Raw genomic sequence first — 27,309 nt, 5'->3', positions numbered from 1 at the left:
TTCCAGGATGCAAGCATAACCCTGGGAGCACATTTGTATTTTGCAGAAATCGGCAATGTTATTTACATTGTATCCATGCCCATGGTTTAGTGACTCTAGGCCAGGCTCAGGCTCAGCTTAGCCAGAGCTCAGATCCAGTTGGAGGATGACTGCAAGGCCATAGCTTAAGATGTAGCCTTGGTACCAGAGGAGGGAGGGGTACTGGGACCAGTATGGTTATGTATCAGCCTGCTCTTGGTTTTCTAAGTGTATCAACCTCTTCCTCACCTTTGCTCATGCTGTGTCAAACTTTCTCTTCTGTCCTTGAAATGTTCCTTAATCCTTCAGGCTTCAATTCCAGTGTTACTTGCCCATTTCCTGATCCTCCCTTCTTTCCATTAGAGTTAGTTGCCCCCTTCTTCTCAGTGCTCCTAACTGCTATGAAAGAGTCTCCTGGAGGCTAGGTGTAGTGGCACACACCTGTAATCCCAGCACTTTTGGAGGCCTAGGTGGGTGAATTGCTTGAGCCTAGTAGTTCAAGACCAGCCTGGGTGACATGGCGAAATCCTGTCTCTACAAAAAATACAAAAATTAGCTGGGCATGGTGGTATACACCTATAGTCCCAGCTACTCCAGAGGCTGAGGTGGGAGGATCACTTGAGCCTGGGAAGTGGAGGCTTCAGTGAGCTGAGATCACACCACTGCGCTCCAGCCTGGATCCTGGGTGGCAGAGTGAGACCCTGTCTCAAAAAATAAAAAGATTTTTCTGCCACCCTATAGTTTACAAAGGGTTTCACAGTGATTATTTCATTTGGTTCTCACAAAAACACTGTAAGTTAACAATTAAAATGTATTTATTGACTATGAAGTGTTTTTATTTTGCTAAATCTTCACAAGTTTTGTTTTGTGGGTGAGGAAGCTGAGGCCCCGAGTGTTTAAACAATTTGTCCGAGGTTATACAGCAAGTAACTGGCAGAGACTGGGATCTGCAGTTTGACTCCTGACACATGTTCAACCAATGTCAGAGTTTATTTATTACCTCTGTTGTCCACAGGAAGAAACTAGGGGTACCTTAAAATCTTTTGACAGCTCTAGTGAGTGAGTGCCTGATAACTGAGAGAGGTCAGGGGCTGAGAGCCAATGAGACCAAGACTCAGAGAGATCTAATTTCATTCTTTATCATTCAAGTAGAGAGACAGGCATTTTCCAAAGCAAACCCAACCCTCGTGATTATTTCTAGCCAGGGTGAAGCTAAGGAAGGCAGCAGTAGGTGGTAGGATCAGCACCTTGGTTCTAGGCATCACGCCAGTCATTTGATCTCCATCATCATCTTTGTGAAGAAACGGAAGCCTGGAGAGGTGAAATAATGAAGGCAGTCCGGCCACAAATCTTCCTTCTGGATCCTGCTCTTCAGGGCATGCATCTCCCAAGCTGAAGGTTAAAGTGGGGGTCATTCACCAACAAATGTGGGGGGCCGCTTCTCCCTGAAGGCTGCCATGCCCTCTAGCCGGTCCCGGGTTGGAATGTTCTGCAACAAGGTACAAAATACTAGTTTTGGGGTAGCAGGGCCGGAGGCCCAGAAAGAGTTGCTTAAGCTTGTCCAGCCCATGACAAAGCCAGGGTCCGAGTGTTTCCATTGTCTCTGGACTCTGGTCTTGAGGCATGCAAAGGTGTAAGCCTCCGTGGCTGCTTTGTCTCCTGGGGAAGACAGGCCAGCCTTTGTATCTCTGCGCCCATCGGCATTAGCCTCCCTCGCACACTGCTTTCATGCTTTCATGCCTCCAGAGAGCTCACTGCCTTCTGCAGTGTCTGACGTGAGGCTGCTCAGTAGAGAAGAAAAATTCTTTACAGTAAGAAATCTGGCTTTGAATCCAGGTTCACACTAGTTTCTCCAAGTCCCAGCACCCCTTAGGAGTATTTTGGGTATCTGTTAACCTGGAGATTAGCATTTTTTACTCACCCATGAGTAAGAGATTTAAGAGGTCAGTCCCAAGTGTACACCCTTACATTGAACACAGCTTGCAGGCTACAACCAAGCCCTTGACCTCCCAACTCCAGCCTGGCCTTTACAGTGGCAACTGATACAGAGGCAAAAGAAGTGCTTCTTCCTCTTAAGGACCTGTGTTCTGTGATTCTCGGCATTAAGTGGGCAGGATGTACCCCAATACATTAGATGGTTGAGGGAAAAGTCCCAGAGAGAAGCACTGTGGCTCTCCTCAAGCCACTCCAGGTGACTTATGCGGGAGGATGGATGGGGTCAGACTGTGTTGAGAGGAACCTTCTAAATTGGTCATGTATTATACAAAGTCCCTCCAGCCTGGCCCAGCCTATGTTAACAAGCAGGCATGGGCTACATACCTGGGCATAGCACATCCCTTCAATGGCCATCCCAGATGCAATGTCCACCTGCAAGAAAGAAGTGCTCCCTGGATTGGTCTGACCTTGTCCATCTTCACCCACACTGGAAGCCAGCCCACCCTGTTACCTACAGACATCTCTATGTGAGCAGAGATAGCTATGAGAAGGAATTCCCTTCCTAGAGAAGGAACACCATAACTATGACAAAACAGTGCTGGGAGAAACCAGACAGACTGAGACATTTTGCCAGAGGAGTTCAGTGTTCCTCCTTCCCATCTGGCTGCCTCACCACGCTTCCTGTCACCCCTGTTAATTCCTGGACCTTTATGACCTCGCCCCTGGCAATTGCTTCAGCCTCTAGGGCTCACTGACTGGCACTTAAAAGCCTCGTTCTAAGAGAAGTACCGTGTGCGTGAACTTAATTTTCACAGCAAGGGTTAGTGTCCCTATTCTACAGCTGAGAAACCTGAGGCATAGAAAGGTGAAATAGTTTGTTGAAGTTCACAACAGTATGTGGAAGAGCAGGTCTTTGAACCCAGACAGCCCAGTGCCAGTGCTTCGAACTTGCACACAGTCCTCTTCCCTCACTCTCATCTGGTCGAGCTGCTTGCTTATCCTCCTCTGTGCCTTTGCTCATACTTTTCCTCTGGAATTCTTATCCTTCCCACAGTCCAACTGTAGAAAATATTCTTTAACCCAGCACTGCCCAGTATGGTAGCCACTAGCCACATGTGGCTGTCAAGCACTTGAACTGTGATTAGTGGGAAGGAGAAATTGAGCATTTTGCTTTTAATTTAAAAGCCACACGTGGCTATCATAATGGACCACAAAGCTCTAACCTCTCTGGGGGTGTCAGCATGGTGCCATTATCCTAGATTTGTGTCTGTAGCTGCCCCCTCCCATCTTGGGGGCAGTGACCATGTTTAACTCATCTATCTGTATCCCAATTGCCAGCTTTGGTCTGGATTCAGTATGTGATGAGTGAATGGATGGGTGAGTTGAGGTGGGCAGATGGATCAGCCACACCCAAGGCATCACCCCAAGCCCTGCCCTGAGGCCACGTTACTGACTGCCAGCACAAACCTTGCCGCATGGACTGGGAGCCACACGGACCCGGGTTCTTCCTACTCACTTCCTCTGAGACCTTGGGCAAGTCATTTACCCCTTCTGAACCTCAATCTCCTCCTCTCTCCAGGGGAGAAAGATGAGGATAGAATGTAAACAATAATATCATCTGGCCAAACTTCCAGTTTGCAGATGGTTAAACTGGGGTAGAGAGTGAGGTCAAAGTCTGTTAGAAGAGTCCACTTCCTGAGTTCTTTCCAGCTGTGCTGTCAGTCTGTCTGAGCTCTGAAAGCACTGCGTCCCAGCCATGACCAACTTCAGTGGCCCCAAGTCCCAACCCAAAACGCTCTCACCTCCATTCCTCGGTCAATGGCTACTTTGCCCAGCCGCACAGCAATGGGGGCCTGGGGAAAAGCAAAGTCTTGGTTGAGGAGGGACTCAAGGCTGATAGTTGCAGGTCTGAGGTGCACAGCTTTGTTTTGAAGGAGGGAGGCAGATGTCCGGGTCTAGTTCCAGCCATTCTACTGACACGTAGTTTCTTTAGCGTTAGTCCTATAACCTGTTAGCTGAGGTTCTTTTTCCATCATGAAATAAGCCAGCCTCTGACCCTGAACACCTGGGTTTCAGGTGTCCTTCCAACATGCACAACATAACTAGTTTATAAAGTGCTTTCCTCCCCACGGACTCATCTAATGGTGCTACCCACACTTCCAGCTGGTGTCATCACTGATCGCCCATTTTACAGCTGGGAGATTGCAGTGCAGGGAAGTGAAGCACTTGGCTGTGTTTATCCAATCATTGGTGAGACTTGGATTGGACTCCCAGCCAGCTTTCCCACTTCCTCAACCTCATTTCAGCAAATGCCAGCCTCTGTGGTAAGCAGGTTGTACGCCAGCAGAGTGAAACAAAGTCAGGGTTAGGAGCTTGGGCTTTCCAGTCGACAGGGCTGAGTTGAAATCCTGATCTGCTGGGCGGTGCAGGGGTGGGGGTGGGTGCATTTTAATACAGCCACAGAGAAGCAACAGTGTCTGCTTTGTCACTGGCCTTGGTTCCACACCAGCCCTAGCACTCCAGTCTCAGCCCCACTTCCAGGCAAGGAGGAATTACTCCTTACATCATATTATTTGAAGTGTTTAAAACTTGCTCAGGAAAAGTCAATTTTTAAAGTATATTAGCATAAAAACTATAAATGAAAAAGCTAGCTACATAAAAATGAAGAACTTCCAATTGGGAAAAACACCGTGAATGAAAGACAAAAGTAAAAAACTGGGAAAAACGGCTGGGTGCGGTGGCTCACGCCTGTAATCCCAACACTTTCGGAGGCCAAGGCGGGTGGATCACTTGAGGTCAGGAGTTTGAGACCAGCCTGGCCAACATGGCGAAACCCCATGTCTAATAAAAATACAAAAATTAGCCGGGTATAGTGGTGGGCCCCTGTAATCCCAGCTATATGGGAGGCTGAGGCGGGATGCTTAAACCCACGAGGCAGAGGCTGCAGTGAGCTGAGATCGGGCCACTGCACTTCAGCATGGGTGACAGAGTGAGACTCTGTCTAGAAAAAAAAAAAAAAACTGGGAAAAAGAATTATAATGCTTATGACAGATGAATGTCCTTGATTTACAAACATGTTAGTATAAAGTAACTTTTAAACCATTTACAAAAGCGTATGTAAAGGTCCTTCACCGGAAAAGAAATATGAACATGAAGGATGTCCAGCAGCTACATGCTTGAACGGCAAAACAGTGAGGTACTGTGCCCTTTCACCTCAGACCAGCAAATACTAAAATAGCAATAGGCCTACTACTGCCGAGACTGGGGAAACCAGTATTTACATACATTATTGATAGAAAAGTAAAAGAGTATGCCTCAGGAGAGCAATTTGGCAAAAACTGGAAAAATGCTGGTGTGCATGCTCTCTCAGAGCTGTGGCTCCTGTAGGCACTTTTATATTAACTCCACCTGTCTTGTGGTAGCAAAAAGATAGGAACAACAGAAAGGTTTAGTGTTGGGGTACTGGTTAAATGTACCCTAAAAAAGGGTAGGGAAGAATAGAAAACAAAACCTTTGTTTCGTTTTATTTATTTATTTTTTATTATTATTTTTTTGGAGACGGAGTCTCGCTCTGTCTCCCAGGCTGGAGTGCAGTGGCCGGATCTCAGCTCACTGCAAGCTCCGCCTCCCGGGTTTAGCCATTCTCCTGCCTCAGCCTCCCAAGTAGCTGGGACTACAGACTCCCGCCACCTCGCCCGGCTAGTTTTTTGTATTTTTTAGTAGAGACGGGGTTTCACCATGTTAGCCAGGATGGTCTCGATCTCCTGACCTCGTGATCTGCCCGTCTCGGCCTCCCAAAGTGCTGGGATTACAGGCTTGAGCCACCGCGCCCGGCTGTTTCGTTTTATAAATGAAGGTTTATAAATGTTTTGTTATATAAAATGAAGGTTTTGTTTTCTATTCTTCCATGTGTGAATTCTTTACTATGCATATTTAAAATTTGTTAGAACCAGATTAGCCTCGAAAGATATTTCTTGTCCTCTAAGTCATTAAAAGGAATTAATTTAAATATGTAAGCATATGTGCATAATACACGTCCTTCCATATGCAATGGAAATTTCTGGAAGAGTATGGAAGCTTAATAGTGATGATCTGGGGGGAGAGAGGGATTGGGGAATGAAGGGCTGTTTGGGTTGGCTTGTGACTGAAGGGTTACTGGGATGTGGGACTTCCACTTTTAAAACTGGGAAAGCCACAGGTAAACCAGGACTAGCTGGTCGTCTTGCCTTTGATTTTTACCTTATGCCCTTCTTACTCCTCTGTTCTTTTAGATTTGCTTGCCATATGAATGATTATTTAGGTAACTACCCAATAAAGTAATCTTAGCCAGGTGCTGTGGCTCACGCCTGTAATCACAGGGCTTTGAGAGGCTGAGGCAGAGGATTGCTTGAGCCCAAAGAGTTTGAGACCAGCCTGGGCATCACCGTGAGATCCCATCTCTACAAAAAATAAAAAATTAGCTGGGCGTGGTGACTTGCACCTGTAGTCTCAGCTACTCAGGAGGCTTAGGTGGAAGGATCACTTGAGCCTGGGAGGTCAATGCTCCAGTGAGCTGTGATCATGCCACTGTGCTCCAGCCTGGGCAAAAAAAAAAAAAAAAAAAAAAAAAAAAAGTACCCTTTAATTAAAGAAAGTTAAAAATAGTATGTACATATGTTTGTGAGTGAAAACAGCCAAATTCTAGCCAAGTCAGTAGCTTGCACCTGTAGTCCCAGCTATTCAGAGGCTGAGGTGGAAGGATGGCTCGAGCCCAGGGCTTCAAGGCTGCAGTGAGCTATGATCGTGCCACTGCACTCCAGCCTGGGCAACAGAGCAAGATCCTGTCTCTAAAAAGAAAATTAAAAAACACAGCCGAATCCATTTCTCAAAGTGTAATGTGTATTTACTATTTAAGAAAGAAATCTGATGCAAACTGAGGATATTGACAGTTTTTTTCTGGGCTGAGAAAACTCTGGAACCATTTGCTACCCTATCAGAGTGATTTGTCCACTAGATGGTGGCCATCTACACTATCCCTGGCTCCCACCTATCTGGGAACCTTTATTCTGAGCACCCAGTAACATAGGTGGAAGTTGAAGTTTCGTTTTTCAGGTTGACCCAGAAGGTCTCAACTGTGGGATTACTCACGCCAGGACTTGTTTTTGGTAGACTGGTGTTTTGGTATACAAAGCTACTTTTAAGTACTGAAAATATCAGTAATTATATAGTACCATTATTTCAGTATATTTGGAAATCTGAATTGTTTTGTGATTGTTATTTAGTTAATGCAAAAAGACAAACCCTATAGTCTACAGGTCTAGGTGTGAAAGCTGCAATCAGCCACTCCCTTGAGTGACCCAGAGTTCTGTATTAGTTCAGAGACTTTCTAACCAAGTGTAATAGAAACCTGACAGCATTAATATTGTCTAGGCAACAGCATCAGACTCTTCATTTATATATGATGAAACTTAAAAAAAAAGACAAATGCTTTCAAAAAGCTATAGTCCCTGACCCCCAAATTAAAGAAGATCTGTTTTAAGAAGTATTAGGATTATTTACATTTAAGAGACAGGAAAGAAAGGATTTTTGTTCAAAATTATACTATTTTATTTTATTAACAATCTTGCTCTGTCAATTGGGCTGGAGTGCAGTGGTACGATCTCGGCTCACTGCAACCTTCACCTGCCGGACTCAAGTGATTCTCATGTCTCAGCCTCCTGAGTAGCTGTAATTACAGGCATGAGCCATCTTGCCCAGCTAAATTTTATAATTTTAGTAAAGACGGGGTTTTGCCATGTTGGCCAGGCTGGTCTCAAACTCCTGGCATCAAGTGACCCGCCTGTCTTGACCTCCTAAAGTGCTGGGATTACAGCAATGAGCCACTGTGCCCAGCTTCTTTTCTTTTTTAATACAAGTGAGGTCTCACTATGTTGCCCAGGCTGGTCTAGAACCCCTGGTCTCAAGCAATCCTCCTGCCTCAACCTCCCAAAGTGCTGGGATTATAGGCTTGAGCCACCATGCCAAGCCAAAATGGTTACTTTTGTATGATTAATTCAATATACATCAATATTAAAATGATGTATGGTTAACTTTGTTTTGTGATATGTTTGTAAATGTTTATATTTGAAATGCATTAAATATTTAGTTTCAGTTTTTAAAATTTTGTACATATTTTACTTTTTTTTTTTTTTTTTATTCTGAGACAGAGTCTCACTCTGTCGCCCAGGCTAGGGTGCAGTGGCACGATCTCAGCTCACTGTAACCTCCGCCTCCTGAGTTCAAGTGATTCTCCTGTCTCAGCCTCCCAAATAGCTGGGACTACAGGCACATGCCACCATGCCCGGCTAATTTTTGTATTTTTAGTAGAGACGGGGTTTCACCATGTTGGCCAGGCTGGTCTCGAACTCCTGACCTCAGGTGATCCACCTGCCTCAGCCTCCCAAAGTGTTGGGATTACAGGGTGAGCTACCACACCTAGCTTACTCTCTTAAAATACCTTTTTTATATTGCATTCTGTATTGTGCAAAATAAATGCCAAAATACCAGTGTTGTTTTTTTTCTAATACTGCAATCACTCTTTGTGATCTTGATGAGCAACTCACTGAACTTTTATGGGTTTTCTCACAAATAAAATGGGGATAATCAACTCAACTGGATTGTTCTAAGAGTTGAGACACTGTATTAAGGCACCTAGCATTGTAGGCTAAGACAAATTTATTATAAATTAGTCTAACCTAGCTCCATTTCAGCCACTTTTAATCTTTTTTTTTTTTTTTTTTTTTGAGACGGAGTCTCGCTCTGCCGCCCAGGCTGGAGTGCAGTGGCCGGATCTCAGCTCACTGCAAGCTCCGCCTCCCGGGTTCACGCCATTCTCCTGCCTCAGCCTCCCGAGTAGCTGGGACTACAGGCGCCGCCACCTCGCCCGGTAGTTTTTTGTATTTTTAAAGTAGAGACGGGGTTTCACCGTGTCAGCCAGGATGGTCTCGATCTCCTGACCTCGTGATCCGCCCGTCTCGGCCTCCCAAAGTGCTGGGATTACAGGCTTGAGCCACCGCGCCCGGCCCACTTTTAATCTTTATGGAAATTTGGGATTTCCTCTACTCAACCCCCTCTATCCTGGGTCCCCTTAGAGTTGGGAGAAGCCAGCAGACCCTCACAGGGCCTTGGAGACCCCAGCCAGCCAGATCCCAGATATCCCTGCTGAGGGCTTTGGGCCCTCAGCTGGTAGGGTTGTGCCTGGGCAGAGCCTAACCTGCTCCCTAGTACCTTTTTGGGGTACCATGCTGAGAGGTTATTATTTGAGGATTTTTAAATTTTTTTCTTTTATTTCAATAGATTTTAGGGAACAGGTGGCTTTTGGTTACATGGATAAGTTCTTTAGTGGTATTTCTAAGATTTTGGTACACTGTACCCAATGTGTAGTCTTTTATCCCTCACCCCCTCCCATGCTATTTGAGGATTTCTTTAATGAAGGTGTTTTTTTGGTTGTTTTTTTGCTTTTTGTTTGTTTTTAGCAATGGGATTTCACTTTGTTGGCCAGGCTGGAAGTGCAGTGGTATGATCAGCTTACACAGAGCTGCAGTAGCAGCTTTAAATTCATGGGTGCAAGCAATGCTTTTTCCCAAATAACTGGTATTACAGGCTCAAACTACCACATCTGGCTAAAAAATGAATCCTGGCCAGGCACGGTGGTTCATGCTTGTAATTCTAACACTTTGGGAGGCTGAGGCGGGAGGATCACTTGAGTCCAGGAGTTTAAAACTGCAGTGAGCCATGATTGCTCCTCTGCACTCCAGCCTCGATGACAGAGTGAGACCCTGTCTCTTCAAAAAAAAAAAAAAGCTTAATACATGTCCAGCATGTTGTATTTCAAGAATATCTCCAGCAGGCAGTATGGTAGGAAATATGGGTTGGAAGTTCTGTATCCATTTTAGAATCTTGCTTTTCAGTCTTTGGGGTTTAAGGCTGTGCTATACAGTATAGTAGCCACAAGCCACATGTGGCTATTAGCATTTGAAATGTGGCTAGTGTGAATGAGGAACTACACTCATTTTCTCTAATTTAAATCATTTGACTAGTGGCTCCCATACTGGATAAGCACAAGTATAGACCATTTATCTCATCTCAGAATGGTCTACTGGACAGTGTTACATTCAGAGGGCTTTCAAGCCCATTTGGTTCCAGTCCTTTGGAATTCCATTTACATTACATTTTAATTCAGAATTAAAATTTGACTTGTGTTTACTGGATCGTTAAACTCTGAAGAAGGCTAATCATATGTCTCTGGGTGAATGGAAGTGCAGCCCAAGGGGCACCCTGCCCGACACTTGCCTCCCCCATGACTCCGGCCCTCCCTGCGGTGCCGAGCTGTCACCACACCTGGGGCAGGATCTCCTGGGCCAGTGCTCGTGCCCGGTGGTAGGCGGCGTCACCCTCCTCGTTCTGGGCCACAGCGTGATTCACCAGCCCCAGTGCGTTGGCCTCTGTTCCACTAAGTCGTCGGCCCGTGAAGATGAGCTCCTTCGCCAGGGCCACCCCCAGACAGCGTGGCAGCCTCTGAGTCCCTCCTGCCAGGATGGAGGGGCAGGGTGTGAATCAGCATGGGAAGTGGGAATCTAGAGAAGGCCCAGGCTGGGACTCAGCCAAGACTTCTCAGAGGAGCAGAGTTCAGATAGGAGGGCAGAGCCCGGAACAGAGGGCAAAAAAGGAAAGCAGCGAAGGACCCTGATGGGGTGGATTTGGGCAGGTGCTGTAGTTCCAATTACCTGCCCCCGGGAGGAGCCCTCGCGTGGTCTCAATCAGTCCCATGATGGCCGAGGAAGCTGCTCAGATAGAACAGAGTGAGGCCTCCCTCCCCCATCCGGTCCCTCAGTGCTAATCCCTGGGACCGCACCTGCCTCTGCTCTCTACTCGCCCCTCTAGCCACTTCCCCCATGGTCTGGCCACAGCCAGGACTCTCCAGACTATGCCTTTGGAAGAGCCCTAGCCCAGAAGTCAGGAGCCCAGGCCCTTATCTCACCACACCCCTTTGGTGGAGTTGTGTCACCAGCAAGTCCCTCACCCTTCCCAAGCCTCAAAGGTGGAAGAAAGATGGCTGGCCCTCTTCTGTCTGCTTCAGAGAGCTGCTAAAGATCACGCAAGGTACGACTCTGGGAGCAGAGAGTTCCCAGGAGTGCCCCATACCGATTTGTGGATTACTATTAATAGGTTCTCTGGCTTAACCCTGGCCTGACCTAGAGTGTCAGTGACTCCTGCTCCTGCTACGGTTGTCTCTCCCAGCTTTGTCACAGCCTGAAATTGCCCTGACTGTTCCAGTCCGTGTCCTGAGTTTTTGCTTCCTTCCTTCAAGAAACTTGCCTTGACTGACGCACGCCCCCAGGTCTGTCTCCTTTTCTGAATTCCCTCAGCATGGGCCATGTGAACGTGGGCAGAAGGGAGTGGGTTTTACATGGACTCCCTCGTAGTCTTCCCCAAACCATGTGAGTCAATCGCCTGAACATGGGCATGTGAGAAGCAGAGTTGGGGCTAGACCAGCCTGGTATTTTGGTGCCTGGACACCTGGTCAGTTCCTTCTCTTTGATCTGCATTGTGTAGACAGAAGCGACTTTCATGCCTGGAGTTACACATTTTTACATGTCTCCTGGGGTGGCAGGAGAGAGCAGGTGGGGGGAGAAGAGAGGACATTCAGACTTTGCCTAACTGCATCCAAGAAGGCTGCTCCTAATCACCAGGTCAGTCACCTGAAAAAATGATCCAGTTATCTTCTTTGTCTCCTCCCACTCTTCAAACAAAGCTCAATTGCTCAGAACAAGTAATGCAAATTTGGCTGGTGCCAGTATTCCTGCCCAGGCACCTTTGTGATGAACTCAGCCATTGACAAACTATCCCTGGGGCTCACCTGTTTCTGAAACATGGCAGATAAATCTGACTTGGACAGAATGGGAGGATTGGACATTGCTCTTTGACCTCCTTGGCTCCTAAGAGCAATTGCTCTGAGGTTGGTCAAATATTCCCAAAATGAAGGAAACAGGTTCTGACAGGTCACAGATACTACAGCAGTTAGTGGCTGTACCAGGAGGGGAAGCAGCTTCTGCCTGAGCACCCTCTGTGCCCTGCCTTGCCTTAGTTTTGCTTTTGGTTTGAAGCCAAGAACAGTGGCTGACTGCAGAGTGCCCAGACTCACCCTGTTGCACTCACCCCCAACTCCCTAGCCCCACCCTCTGCCCCCAGTCCTGGCCCAGTACCTGCCACTCGGAGGTCACAGGCCAGGGCAAGCTCCAGGCCTCCGCCCAAGGCAAACCCATCCATAGCCGCAATGGTGGGTGCAGGGAAGGCTGCTGTGGAGAGGAAGAAGGGCTCAGCCTTCGAGGCCCTGGTGGGACCAGGACAGAGACTCAAGGCTGGGGAAGGGAAAGCTGGTTGGGACAGAGGCCTCAGTGGACCCAGGTCTGGGGACATTACATGGAGCCTCAGCCAGATTATCTTATTATTTATTTGTTTAATTTTTTTTTGGTACGGAGTCTTGCTCTGTCACCTAGGCTGGAGTGCAGTAGCGCGATCTTGGCTCACTGCAACCTCTGCCTCCCAGGTTCAAGCGATTCTCCTGCCTCAGTCTCCTGAGTAGCTGGGATTACAGAGGTGCGCCACCACACCCGGCTAATTTTGTTTGTTTGTTTTTAGTAGAGACAGGGTTTCATCATGTTGGCCAGGCTGGTCTTGAACTCCTGACCTCGTGATCCGCCAGCCTCGGCCTCCCAAAGTGCTGGGATTACAGGAGTGAGCCACTGTGCCTGGCCTCTTTTTTTTTTTTTTTTTTTTTGAGAGGAGTCTTGCTGTTGTCGCCCAGGCTGGAGTGCAGTGGCACAATCTCAGCTCACTGCGACCTCTGCTTCCCGCAGCCAGGTTATCTTAGAAGCCAATTTTCCCTTTAGGGAAAGTTATGGAATCAGCCAGGGAACAGGAATGGGAGGATGGGCTGGATGATGCCTGTGTAGGCCTAATCTGCTGGCCTCCCTGGCACCTGCCTTTCTGTGTGCCAAGCCCTGTGCTGGGTGCTAGGAACTGGGAACACAGAATGAATCAGACATAGCCCTTGTTCCCATGGGGCTCAGTCTCATGGGGAAGACAAAGTGTATCAGGCATTAGTGACCCAGGATCATCAGTGCTCCAATAAAAGGAAGCTCGGAGGGTGGGTTGGGAAGGCTTCCTGGAGGAGGAGATACTCGGGGGCTTGAAGGATGAGTAAAAGTTCAAGTAACCAAGAAGGGGTATCCCAGGCAAAGGGAAGAGCAGTTGTCAAAGCCGGAAAGCATGCTTGGGGAAACTGACTTGCTTTGGAATGGCCAGGCTTGAACCCTGAGGGTAGACGCAAAAGCTGAAGAGCCAGAGCTCCTTCTCTGGGAGAATTGCCCTCTGTCATCCTCCCCCAACCCCCTGGGAGAGGCATCTGTCTTCCCACAGAACTCCCAACAGAAAGAAGACTCTCCTTAGATGCTGGTGGGGTGGCGGGGCTGTCATCGGCAGGGACCCCAAACCCCCTCCTCCACCCCACACCCAGATCCTCACCGATGTCATTCATCAGGCCCCGGAGTCGCTGGACAAACACCCCCACCTCTGCTTCACTCATCTGTTCCCGCTCCTTCAGGTCTGCACCTGCAGATGGCAAGGAGTTGGTACCAGCCCTCAGGAAAATGGCACTTTACGGAATCCCAGGCGGTTAAAGGATCCAGCAAAGAAGACCTGAGGACAGGCAGCCAGCGAGGAAGGAGAAACACCAGGAACCCGGGCAAGGAAGTCAAGGCAAAAGAGCAGCATCAAATGAGGGTGTGACAGCAGAAAGGTGAACTGGACTCCATCAAAACAGAAACCTTCTGTGCATCAGAGGACACTATCAACAGAATACAAAGACAACCCACAGAAATGGCTGGGTGCAGTGGCTCATGCTTGCAATCTTAGCACTTTGGGAGGCCAAGGCAGGTACATCACCTGAGGTCAGTAGTTCAAGACCAACATGGTGAAACCCTGTCTCCACTAAAAATACAAAAATCAGCCGGGCATGGTGGCAGACACCTATAATCCCAGCTACTCAGGTGGCAGTCAGGAGAATCACTTGAACCCAGGAGGTGAAGGCTGCAGTGAGCCAAGATCGCGCCAACTGCACTCCAGCCTGGGTGACCAGAGAGACTCCGTCTCAAAAAATAAAAAAGAAAAGACAACACACAGAATGGAAGAAAATATGTGTAAATCATGTATCTGATAAAGGATTAATATCTAGGATATATAAAGAACACCTCCAACTCAACAACAAAACAATCCAATTCAAAAATGGGCAAAGGGCCAGGCACAGTGGCTCACACCTGTAATCCCAGCACTTTGGGAGGCCGAGGTCTTGAATAGATACTTCTCCAGAGGAGATATACAGATGGTCAATAAGCACTTGAAAAGTTGCTCAATATCATCGTCATTAGAAAAATGCAAACCAAAACCACAATGAGATATTACCTCACATCTATTAGAATGGCTTTCAAAACAAACAAAAAGTTGGCATGGATGTGGAGACATGGAACCCTGGTGCATTGCTGGTGGGTTCCAAAAAGTTAAACAGAATTACCACACAATTCTAGTCCTAAGTATATACCCAAAAGAGTTGAAAGCAAGGACTCAAACAGATAGTCTCTCCTTATCCGTAGGGGACTGGTTCCGGGACTCCCTCAGATACCCAAATCCACAGATGCTTAAGCCCCTTGTATAAAATATTGTAGTATTTGCAATATGACCTATGCTCATGTATCCTCCTGTATACTCTAAGCCAGGGGTGTTCAATCTTTTGGCTTTCCTAGGCCACATTGCAAGAATTGTCTTGGGCTACACATAAAATACACTAACGATAACTGATGAGCTAAAAAAAAAAAAAAAACCACCAAAAAAACTCATGTCTTAAGAAAGTTTACAAATTTTTTTTTTTTTTTTTTTGAGAAGGAGTCTCGCTTTGTCGCCCAGGCTGGAGTGCAGTGGCGCGATCTCGGCTCACTGCAAGCTCCGCCTCCTGGGTTCACGCCATTCTCCTGCCTCAGCCTCCCGAGTAGCTGGGATTACAGGCGCGCACCACCACGCCCGGCTAATTTTTTGTATTTTTAGTAGAGATGGGGTTTCACTGTGTTAGTCAGGATGGTCTCGATCTCCTGACCTCGTGATCCGCCCGACTCAGCCTCCCAAAGTGCTGGGAATACAGGCGTGAGCCACCGCGCCCGGCGAAAGTTTACAAATTTGTGTTGGGCCACATTAAAGGCCGTCTTGGGCCACATGTGGCCCAGAGGCCAAGGGTTGGACAAGCTTGCTCTAAATCATCTCTAATACAATGTAAATACTATGTAAACTGTTGTACTGTGTTGTTTTTATCTGTATTATTTTTTATTGTTGCATTGTTATTTTTGTTATTAACATCTTCAATCCGAGGTTGGCTGAGTCTGTGCGTGCGGAACCCGCGGATGCGGAGGGCTGACGGTACTTGTACACCAATGTTCTTGGGGACATTCTTCGTAGTGGCCAAAGGTGAAAACAACCCAAGTATCTATCAACAGATGATTGGGTAAACAAAATGTGATATATACACAATAGAATGCTACTCATTACAATAGAATGTTACTCCGTAAAAAGGAATGGAGTTCTGACATTTGCCACAACTTGGAGGAACCTTGAGGACATGTTAAGTAAAATAAGCCAGACACCAAAAAACAAATACGATATGATTCTACTGGTATGAGGTATTTAGAATAGATAAATTCATAGAAACTAAGTCCCACAGAGGTTACCTGGGCTGGAGGGGAAGGGGGAAGGAGTCACTGTCTGAACAGGCTGAGTTTGTTTGGTATGATAAAGAACTTCTGGGAGTGGATAGCAGTGACATTGCACAATATTGTGAATGTACTTAATGCCACTCTGAATTGTACACTTAAAAACAGTTAAAATGGGCCGGGCGCGGTGGCTCAAGCCTGTAATCCCAGCACTTTGGGAGGCCGAGATGGGCGGATCACGAGGTCAGGAGATCGAGACCATCCTGGCTAACACGGTGAAACCCCGTCTCTACTAAGAAATACAAAAAATAGCCGGGCGAGGTGGCAGCGCCTGTAGTCCCAGCTACTCGGGAGGCTGAGGCCGGAGAATGGCGTGAACCCGGGAGGCGGAGCTTGCAGTGAGCTGAGATCCCGCCACTGCACTCCAGCCTGGGCTACAGAGCGAGACTCCGTCTCAAAAAAAAAAAAAAAAAAAAACAGTTAAAATGGTCAATTTTGTGTTATTTATATTTCACCATAATTTCTTACAGAAGCGGGCACAGGACGCAGCGGCATGCAAGTGGGCAAGCGCCTTGGCAGGAAGAGTGACCGTGGTGAGGTGCTCCAAGGCCAGATGCAGGGGTGAGCAGGAGTAGGGGGTAAATAGACTCTTCCAGTCCTAGGCTACAGGAAGTCAGAGCTGGGAGAGCCTTTGGAAGTCTTTGATCAGTTCCAGCCCTTCTGTGAGAGATGGGGAAACTGAGGCTCAGAGAGGGGCAGGAACTAGCCCAGGAATTCTAGAGCTAGTTGAGGCAGACCTGACCCTCATGCAGCCCCTTCCTTCTCTGTGCTTAGCTGGGAGAGTGACGAGCGAAGCTAATGGGGGAGAGCAGGTGTGACGTGACCTTCACAGAGGTCAGAGATGGAGCCAAAGGAAGAGGCCAGGGTAGGGTAAAGACCTCAGGCAGAGCAGCTGGGTCAAGCTGACTGGTCTGTGCACTTGTCAGCACAGACCCCAGGCTGGGCACCCTGACCCTGACAGCTCAGACCTAAGGGCTGAGCCACCTCCCCTTGAAATCTCCTGAGCATCATGCTACCCCTTTCCCATCCCTCCACAGTCCCCTCCTGATCCACAGTGGCCCCTGTCGGCCCCTCCCCAGCCACCCTCCAGAGTTCGTTCTCAGCTCAGCTCTACTGGCAGCTGACTTGCTTCTTGTGGGCCTGGTATGCATTTTTCCTCCAGTCTCTAAAATGGAAGTTCATGGTGCTCGCCCAGTTGTGAGGACCAAATGACACAGGGACAGTGGAAGGCTTTGGTGACAGGGAATAAGATCCTATTGGTAGGCAAAGGGGCATAGAGTTCCATCTTGGCCACTGACCTTATGAGCATCTTTGGGCTCCATTTTCTCTCTCTCTTTTTTTTCCCCCAGGCTGGAGTGCAGTGGTGTGATCTCGGCTCACTGCAACCTCTGCCTCCCAGGTTCAAGTGATTCTCCTGCCTCAGCCTCCTGAGTAGCTGGGACTACAGGTACCTGCCACCATACCCAGCTAATTTTTGTATTTTTTAGTAGAGAAGGGGTTTCACCATGTTGGCCAGGCTGGTCTCTAACTCGGGCCTCAAGTGATCCACCCGCCTCAGCCTCCCACAGTGCTGGGATTACAGACGTGAGCCACTGCAGCCGTCTTGGACTCCATTTTCTTATTTCCCCCGTGAAGAGTCAGAACAAAGCATGGCATAGCCGAAATAACTAGGATCTAAGGGTTAGAGGGGCCAAGTTCCAACTAAAGTCTATCCTACCTCTTACTAGCTATGTGATCCTAGGCAAGGGAATTTTCCTCCCCGAGTCTGCATTCACATCTGTCAGATGGCAACAATGAGTCCCATACTGGAGCTGATCTGAGGCTTCCCCCAACCCCTGGAGGCTGGTGGGCACCGCGCGGAGCCCGGATGGCGGCAGGAGAGAGAACCTACCTGCACAGAACACACCCTTCACTCCACTTCTGAAGAGCAGGACACGCACTTGCCGGTCCTCCCGCAGCTGGGCCAGAGTTTCCAGCAGCTACAGAGGACACCCAGTTAGATCCTCCCAGCCCATCCCCAGCCCATCCCCAGCCCACCCTGGCGCCCACCCTTTCTTACCTCACTGACGAAGACGTTCCCCAAGGCATTGCGGGCACGAGGTCTGTTCATCAGAATCTCAGTGATCCCTGTAAGAAGTCAGGGCAGCCATGGGCAAGTAGCTGGCTCTGCCTAATCCTGGGCTGTGGGCTGGGGACTGGAGGCAGGAGGCCTGGGCTCTGGGCAGCCTCTGCCCTAGATGACCAGAGTGACTTGGCACAAGTCACACTCAGGCAGGCCTCAATTTTCCCAACCATAAAATGGAGGGAAAACCCCTTGCTCTTTCTGCCTCAGAGAGAAAGTGGAAGGGCTTGTAAACCGTGGAGCAAAATGGGGAGGGGAAGAATGACCACCACAGTAGCCCTCGCCTGCTTCTGCCGTTGTTAGACAGACACACACACAAGCATACCTGCACCCATGCACCTTCTTTAATTTTACAACTCCCTCCCTCCATATTAATCTTTTCTTTTTTCTTTTTTTGGGGGGAGAATTTTTCATTTTTTCTTTTTAGACTGGGTCTCAACTCTGTCACCCAGGCTGGAGTACGGTGGTGTTAACATGGCTCACTGCAGCCTCGACCTCCTGGGCTCAAGCAATTCTCTTCCCTCAATCCCTGAAATAGCTGGGACTATAAGCATGCGCCACTACCCCTGGCTAATTTTTGTGGTTTTTTTTTTGTAGAGACGAGGTTTCACCATCTCGCCCAGCCTGGTCTCAAACTCTTGAGCTCAAGTAATCTGCCTGCCTCGGCCTCCCAAAGTGCTGGGATTACAGGTGTGAGCTACCACGCGGCCTTAATCTTTTCTTCACAGCAGACTTCTTCCTCTAGATTGTGAGGAGTTATAAGGCCAATACTCTTAAAACCACCACCCAAATCAAGAAACAGAACTGTGCCGGCCACCTCAGGAACCTCACCACACACCCTGATTCAATCATAGCTCCCTCCTTCCCCCTGAATAAGTAACTCTTTGACTTACAGTAATCACCTCTGTATATTTCTTTATAATTTTTTTTTTGAGACAGAGTTTCGCTCTTGTTGCCCTGGCTCACCACAACCTCCGCCTCCTGGGTTCAAGTGATTCTCCTGCCTCAGCCTCCCGAGTAGCTGGGATTACAGGCATGTGCCACCACGCCCGACTAATTTTGTATTTTTAGTAGAGACGTGGTTTCTCCATGTTGGTCAGGCTGGTCTCGAACTCCTGACCTCAGGTGATTCACCCACCTCGGTCTCCCAAAGTGGTGGGATTACAGGCGTGAGCCACCAGGCTTGGCCATTTCTTTATAATTTTATCACCCAGGTGTACATCCTTAGGTATCATAGTTTAGATTTGCTAATTTCTAAAATTGCCATGTGTCTTTTAAGTCCTGTTACAATCCTGACGTGCTCCCCACGACCCTGTCTTTCCCTCAGAGATTATCTGTGGAGGAGCCTGGTGCATTTCACCTATAGGGTTTCTCAAAGCCTGGGTTTTGCTAACCGCACAGTCATGGGGACAGATCAATATGATCCTCTGTCATAAGAAGTTAGCAACTAAATACAGAGGCTTGGTGTTCTGTCCTGTTTGACAAGACAGTAACCCTGGCCCCACCTGTGTAATGTACTTTCACCAGCAACAGCCAAGCTTCTTGGTAGTTTTCTATACTCATTTAGTCACTTTCTTACCTTCCATTCACTCAAACCTTCTCCAACCTAGGTTCCAGCACCATCACTCAGCAGACATTATTCTCATTAAAGTGATGAATATAGCCACATCACTAACCAAGGGACACGTTTCTCTCCTCGCCTCAACCTCGCGGTGGCAAAAACCTCTGCTGACAGTAACACACTCCGCTTGATCATTTTCTGCTTTGGCTTCTTAGAATAATATTTATTTATAAATAGATTATTTTCTTAGAGCAGTTTTAGGGTCACAGCAAAATGGAGTGGAAAATACAGTTCAATACAGTGCACATATATACTCCCTGTCCCTACACAGGCACAGCCCCTTCCGCAATCCCCATCTCCGACCAGAGGCACGTGTGTTGCAACTGACGAACCTACATGGATGCACTGTCACCACCTGGGGGCCCTAGTGTACACTGGGGTTCGCTCTTGGCGGTGTACACTCTGTGGGTTTGGACAGATGCATAATGACACATACCCGCCTTGGCTTTGGCAGGCCCCCATTTTCCTTCCTTCCTTTCAGGTGATGCCTCTGCACTCCTTCACTGCTTGTCTTCTGCCCAATTATTTTAATTGCCTAAGTTCCTTAAGGCCAATCAGATTCTCTTCATTCGCTCATTTGTACATTTATATATTTGCCATGTGCTGGCCTCTACTGGACACCATGATTCCAGAGACCAGGACAGACTCAGGGCCTGTCCTCATGGAACCTACAGCCTGGGGGGGAGACAGACATTAAACAATTACTATTTGTGAGGAGAACTTGGAGAAAAAGGACAAACAAGTAAGGGGCATCCAGTGGGCAGAGGGGAGCCCTAGTATAGAAGGTCAGCAATGAGTTCTCAGAGGACAAAATGGCCTTTAAGCTGAGAGCTGACAGGAGAGTAGGAACTGGCCAGGCAAAAGATGTAAGAGTGCATGTGTGCATGTAAGTGTGCATGCACGGGTGCATATGTGAGTGTGTGCACGAGTGCCTGTGTGTGTGCATGCATATTGGCAAGGTGCAGGGAAGGGGGCAGTCCAGGAGAGGAGCCTGTTGCAGGCAGAGGGAGCGGCAGAGAAGAGGGCCCAGGTGTGGGACTGCAGGGTGCCTTCCAGAACTGGAGGAGTTCAGGCGGAGGGAGAGCAGGATAAGCTGAGGCAGGAGAGGCAGGAGGGACCTCCCTTCCACAGCTCACACACGCCTGCCTCCTGTACATCCAGGGCTCCCATGTGTGCCCAGGAGCCCAGAGCTCTCCTCTGCACCCTAGGCCTGAATAGCCAAATGCCTACTTGATATCTCAACTGATATGTCCTGCTCCATTGGTGAGCCAATGACCTTGCTATCAACCCAGAAGTTGATCCTGTCACCTTGCTCTTCCCTCACCTACAAAATGCACTGTCACTGAGGCCTGCTAATCCAACCTCTTGAAGAGATCTCAGGCCTCTTGGCTCACACCACTTCTCACAGCCATTAACCTGGCACAGGCTCTTTCCTGCATCCCTCGGATCACCCACCTGACCCTCGAGTCCTCAGTCTTGCTGCCTCCCAAGACACACATTCGTTCCCACACTTGGGTCACAGTCATCTTTCTTACCCCAATCTGACCACGTCCCTCCCCTTTCCCCTTCTTTTCCTCAAAATAAAGTTCAACTTCTTAATATCGACCACAAGGCCCCCACAGTCTGGCTCTTGCACCCACTCTGGCCCCAATCCTTTGGCCTTCAAAGACCCCTTATTATTATCTCCCAGGGTCCTCGGCTTTGTCTGTGAACAAGCAGTGTTTATGAAGTAGGCATTCTCAGTGGAAGCTGATCGGAGACACGGAAGGGCCAGTGAAAGCTTCAGGGCTGTCGAGGGACAGGGTTTCAGCCAGGAATTACAGAACTATGGCTAGGGGCAGAACTGTAACATTCAGGCAAACTGGACTTCCTTAGCCTCCCCAGAAACCTGCAAAGAGCTCTTAGAGCCCAGCAAGTCTGGAGGCTCCAGAGAGGTGTGCAGATGGCCATCCGGTCACTTCCAGCTCCAGGGCTCCAGGACAGAAAATGGGGCAACTCTGGAGAAGAGACTGCAGTGGATACAGAGATGCCAGATCTGGAGGAGTCAAGGACCCTGACCCCCACAAACTTCAGAACAGTCTAGATCCAAGATCCCCAGAGTGGCCCTCGTGTTTACATCCTGAATAATCCCCTCCCTTGCATGTGGGTGGGACCTGTGAATTGCTTCTAAGCAATAGTGTACAGCAAAGGTTATACAAGGTCACTCCCGAGATTAGGTTATCTGGCAAAGGTGAGGTGACTTCGGTAATTCGGTTATAGTATATAAAAGGCTCTGTCTTATTAGAGAAACTCATGGGCCTAAGGAGCGCGTCAAGTAGCAAAGGACTGCGGGCAACCTCTAGGAGCTGAGGGTGGCCCCCAGCCAACAATCAGCAAGAAAATAGGACTTCAGTCCAACAACCCCAGGAGGTGAATTCAGGTCTCAGCAACCTGAGGACCTTGGAAGCAGATCTTTCCCATCAAGCGTGGCCAACTCCCGACTGCAGCCCCGCCTGGCAAGACCTGAAGCAGAGAACTCTGCTAAGTTGTGCCTGGACTTCTGACATACAGAAACTACAAAATGCTAAGTGTGTGTGTGACTTTGAGCAACAAAGTTTGTGATCATTTGTTAGGTAGTAATAGAAAGCTGATAAAGGCATGGTGTCCAGGGACTGGCAGACCCTCCTCTCTCTGCTTTCCTGTTCTTTCCTTCCATTCTCTCTGGCTGACTCTTATCTTTCAGCTTCATCTCCTGTCTCCACCTACATCTCCCTCTCGCAATACTGACTGCCAAATCTTACAGCCCTCAGCTCAAGCCACAAGTCAGCCACACCCCCACCCCATGGCCTTGGGCAAACCACTTCACCCTTCTGGACTTCAATTTCCTGATCTGTAAGAGAAATAATAAAAAGGTTATTGTTAGGATTAAAAGAGATAATGCACATAAGTATCTTGCCAGAGTTTGTGTAAAACGCCCAGATACTAGGGCAAGTCTCGGACCTAATACAGTGTCTGAACTTTAAGCTGGGAGCCCCCCAGGAGCCAGGCAGGGTGTCTTTGGCTGCCAACATTCAATTGTGCAACATTCAATTTGCACTACCACATGCCAGGTCCTGGAGAAATAGAGAGGAATCAGCCAAGGTCCTGTGTTCTTAGCCTAGCCCCGATGCTGGGAACATTGCCCTTCTAGCCCCAGTAGCGGGGATGGGGCTATGCTGCACCCTTCCCACTCTTACTTACTGAACCTACCATAACACTGAGCAGCTGACCTAGGATCACTTCTGTCCAGATGGCTTGGGTCACAGGCTAGGTGGTGTGGGTAGGAGTCAACAGAAACCACTGGAAGGGTTGGGCATGGTGGCTCACACCTGTAATCCCAACACTTTGGGAGGCTGAGGAGGGTGGATCACCTGAGGTCAGGAGTTTAAGACCAGTCTGACAAACATGGTGAAACCCCATCTTTGCTAAAAAGACAAAAATTAGCCAGGCACGGTGGCACATCCCTATAATCCTAGGTACTTGGGAGGCTGGGGCACGAGAATCGCTTGAACCCAGGAGGCGGAGGCTGCAGTGGGCCGAGATCACGCTACCGCACTCCAGCCTGGGCAACAGAACAAGACCATCTCAAAGAAAAAAAAAAAGGAAACCACTGGAGGGTAGTATGGAGAACAACTGGTTTAACAACCAACCCTTTACTATACAGAAGGGGAAACTGACGTCCGGAAACAAAGAGGATTTGCTCAAATAACAGCTGGACCCAGCTGGCAATCCTCACTCTCAAAGAGCCAACAGCCTAGGAGGGAGACAAGTTCAGAAACACAAAGCATAAAAGGACAGTGTCAGGGAGAGGGCAGCAGAGCAGGGAGTTCCAAAAAGATTTCCACAGGCAGAAAAGAAGGGAGAGGAGCCAAGTCAGGGCACAGCTAGAGCAAAACACAGAGGTAACGCACCTTCAAATGAGCCCATGGGTAGAGGAGGGAGGATGGAAAGGTCAGCTTGTGGTGGAGAAACCTTGAGTGCCCAGCCAAGGAGTTGAAGGAGAGCCATTAATTACAGTCATGCACAGCATATTTTAGTTGGTCAGCTACAGACCACGTATAAGACATATAAGTCCCATCAGATTATAACGGAGCTGAAAAATTCCTATTGCCTGGTGCCACTGTAGCATCATAGCGCAATGCAACACGCAAATGCTGGTGGTGAGGCTGATGTAAACTAGCCTGCGTTACCAGTTGTACAAAAGCACAGCACATACAATTAGGCCCAGAACATAATACTTGATAATAATAATAAATGACTATGTTTTGGGTTTATATAGTTACAATATTATTTTTTACCATTATTTTAGAGTGTACTCCTACTTTTTATTTTTAATTTTTTTGAGACAGGGTCTTACTCTATTGCCCAGGCTGGAGTGCAGTAACATGATCATGGCTCACTCATGGGTCACTTTGGGCTCACTTGCAAATATCAGGAATCCTTGATATCGGACAGCCTTGACCTCCCCAGCTCAAGCCATCCTCCCACCTCAGCCTCCTGAGTAGCGGGGCTACAGGTATGCACAACCATGCCTGGATAATTTTTGTATTTTTTGTAGAGAAGGGGTTTCACCATGTGTCCTAGGCTGGTCTCAAACTCCTGGGCTCAAGCAATCTGCCCGCCTTACTTACCCTCTCAAAGTGCTGGGATTACAAGAGTGAGCCAAGTGAGCCACTGTACCAGGCCTGGCTGAGTGTACTCCTACTTATTTAAAAAAAAAAAAAAAAAAAGTTCAGTGTAACACAGCCTCAGGCAGGTCCTTCAGTAGGTGTTCCTGATTATTATCATAGGAGATGACAGCTCCATGCATGTTATCGCCCCTGAAGACCTTCCAGTGGGACAAGATATGGAGGCGGAAGACAGTGATAGGCCTAGGCTTGTGTGTGTGCTTATGTTTTTGTTTTTAACAAAAAAAAGTTTAAGAATTAAAACTTTAAAAAGCTTATAAAATAAGGATCTAAAGAAAGAAAAATTTTTTTGTACAGCTGTACAATGTGTTAAGTTTTAAGCAAAATGTTACTACAAAAGAGTCAAAAAGTTGAAAAAAATTAAGTTTATAAAGTAAAAACAGAGTAAGCTAAGGTTAATTTATTATTGAAGAAAGAAACATTTGTAAAGTAAATTTACTGTAGCCTAGGTGTACAGTGTTATAGAGTTTACAGTAGTGTACAGTAATGTCCTAGGCCAGGTGTCCCCAACCCCCAGGGCTGTGGACCCATCCCAGTCTGTGGCCTGCTAGGAACTGGGCCACACAACAGGAGGTGAGCAGCTTCATCTGTGTTTACAGCAGCTCCCCATGGCTTGAATTACCGCCTGAGTTCCACCTCCTATCAGATCAGTGGTGGCATCAGAGTCTCATAGGAGTATGAACCCTATTGTGAACTGCGCATGTGAGGTATCTAGGTTGTTGCACGCTCCTTATGAGAATCTAATGCCTGATGATCTGAGGTGGAACAGTTTCATCCCCAAACCATCTGTCCCCCTGCAAGTCCGTGTGTTTTCCATGAAAACAGTCCCTGGTGCCAAACCAGTCCCTGCTGTCCTAGGCCTTCACATTCACTCACCGACTCACCCAGGGCAGCTTCTAGTCCTGCAAGTTCCATTATGGTAACTGCCCAATACAGGTGTACTATTTAAATAATCTTTTCGACTGTATTTTTACTGTGCCTTTTCTATGTTCAGATAAATAAATACTTACCATTGTGTTACAGCTGCCTACAGTATTCAGCCCAGTCCCATGCTGTCCAGGTTTGTATTCTAGGAGCAACAGGCTATACGCCACGTAGCCTCGGTGTGCAGTAGGCTATCCCATCTAGGATTGTGTAGGTACACTCTGTGATGCTCCCACAATGACCACATCACCTAATGATGCATTTCTCAGAATGGAGCCCCGTTGTTAAGCAATACATGACTGTATGAGAAATAAAGCCGCTAAGAACAGTGAAGAGTGGTTCACCACCCAACCTCAAGTTCAAGGGCAGCAGGTAAAATGTAACAGTACTCTGGTGCCATCAGCCCCAGTGGAAGGCAGAACCCGCAGCTTCTAATGTGAACATCAAATGACCCCAACTCATTCCCTGGGAGGGCTCGGTGTGTGATCTCGTCCCCATGCCTCCTCCGCACTGTCATCTTGGTTTCCGTCTCTCCTTCTCTCACTGACTTTTCCTGCCCTTCGTGCTCTCTGGCAGGGGCAGAGGCTTAATCTGCTGATCCCTGTCATTCTGTTTTGGATAAAATGATTCCCGACATTCGCAAGTGAGCCTAAAGGTCTTTAACCCATGATACTTTTGTATTTACAGATGTACAAGTCTGTATTTTGAGTCACCGAATTACTAGAAGAGCCAGTGATTACCTAATGGTTGAGAACACAGGCTTTGAAATCAGACCTGATTCAAATAACTTAACCTTCTGTGTCTCAGTTTTTAAATCTGTAAGTGGGGAGAATAATCTTGACTAATCTTGACTGTTTTAAGAGCTGTTGCCAGTTGGGTAGTGAACTAAGCATGAGATTGGGGGTATAAGGTTCAGCAATCCCACCTGGTCAAGGAAATTCTCATCAAGTGGGACATTAGGTGGCCTGTCCGTTTCCACTGAAGGTAGTAGATGCACACTTGGGAACAGTGGGCAACAGCAGGGGGCAAGGAACTGGATTTTATGGCAAAGCCCCCCTTCAAACTTGGTGTTAAGCCAGTAAAAAGGAAGCAATACAACGAAATGTACAGTACAATGCCATCTGTGTATCAAACGCAGGGGACAGGGGATGAGATCGGGGGAGGAGACCCAAGACAGGAGAAGCAAATGAGGAGCGTTTTCAGCATCACTGAATGCTCCACAAGTCCAAACAACAAAAACGCAACAGGCGATCGGAGGCGTTTTCTGCCAGTGACCCGCGAACTTTGACCGCCCCCTCCCCATACTACTCTGGATCTTGGCCAAAAGACGGAGAAGCAGCAAACTTTTCCCTGGAGCCAGATGACGCAAAAGTTCGCTAGCGGCCCAGGGCAGGGGCGCAGCTGGAGAAGCACCCTCCTCACTCCGCCCCGCTGCCGCACTGGGCTCCCAGCTGTCGCCGCACGCCTCCCGGGATTGGCTCCGCTGCTTCCACCCCCGAACCGGGCCAGGACCCTTGGCGGGGGAGGGGGACGCGCACTTGACAGCTCCTGGCCTGGGGGCCGCTGGGCCCAGTCCTATCTGTGCGGACCCCGCTCCCCTTCCACGCAGTCGGAAGACCCCAAAGGACCTTTGAGGAGACCAAGGTTGCCAGAGGCCTCCCGCCCCCAGCTACAGTCCGGAGCCCCTAAGGCGGCCGCCCACCTCTCGGGCCTGGAGCGGCTTGGGGCGCCTAGAACTGGGATGGAGGGACTGGAGATCGAATCCTTCAACGCACTGAGCAGCCCGCCTGCCCGCCCCCGGCTGCCTCCGGGCCGGCCTCGTTCCAGTCGCGTCATGGGCGCGCCCCGGGACGGCGCATTTACCTTGGTCCGGACCCGCCAGGGCGCGCACTTGGATCTCGGAGCCCCCGGCCGCACCATCGGAAGCGCAGCCGCGGGCCCGAAGGGGCCTCCAGGGGCGCAGGAGGCACAGGACGCGCAGCATCGGGGCGCAGGCTGGGAAAGAAGGCGCTTCTTGGGTCCTGCACCGTCTCGGCTCCCACTGAGAGCTCGAAGTTCCGGCGACGGGCGAAGCCTTCGTCAATTGCTCCACCTATGGGCCAAGGGGCTGTTGCCTCCGTCCGCACCTCTTGGGGACAGGGAGACTTGAGC

The 27,309-nt window shown here is 48.6% G+C and overlaps 1 protein-coding gene across 11 annotated transcripts; it reads right to left on the bottom strand.

Moving 5' to 3' along the window:
* Window positions 1-1,141: 1,141 nt before the first annotated feature.
* Window positions 1,142-27,309, bottom strand: ECHDC2 (enoyl-CoA hydratase domain containing 2). Of its 11 annotated transcripts, none has more exons than XR_013401934.1 (10): window positions 27,022-27,309; window positions 17,845-17,912; window positions 17,677-17,764; window positions 13,498-13,584; window positions 12,177-12,269; window positions 10,698-10,754; window positions 10,248-10,499; window positions 3,756-3,846; window positions 2,338-2,385; window positions 1,142-1,507 (listed from the first exon to the last, which is right to left on the bottom strand). XR_013401934.1 is itself a non-coding variant. In XM_028833716.2 (10 exons), the coding sequence occupies exons 1-10, from the start codon at window positions 27,140-27,142 to the stop codon at window positions 1,430-1,432; spliced, it is 879 nt and encodes a 292-aa protein (XP_028689549.2). In that variant the 5' UTR covers window positions 27,143-27,309; the 3' UTR covers window positions 1,142-1,429. The 11 variants fall into 11 exon arrangements, 9 of the variants coding, with proteins under 9 accessions (XP_028689549.2, XP_077812837.1, XP_077812824.1 ...); XR_013401933.1 differs by having other exon boundaries at window positions 3,756-3,806; window positions 10,264-10,499; XM_028833716.2 differs by having other exon boundaries at window positions 3,756-3,806; window positions 10,312-10,499.

Source organism: Macaca mulatta, chromosome 1 (assembly GCF_049350105.2).
Source record: "Macaca mulatta isolate MMU2019108-1 chromosome 1, T2T-MMU8v2.0, whole genome shotgun sequence".
Taxonomy (NCBI): Eukaryota; Metazoa; Chordata; class Mammalia; order Primates; family Cercopithecidae; genus Macaca; species Macaca mulatta.
Note: the sequence above shows the minus strand (reverse complement) of the source record. Positions and strands in the feature narration are given on the sequence as shown.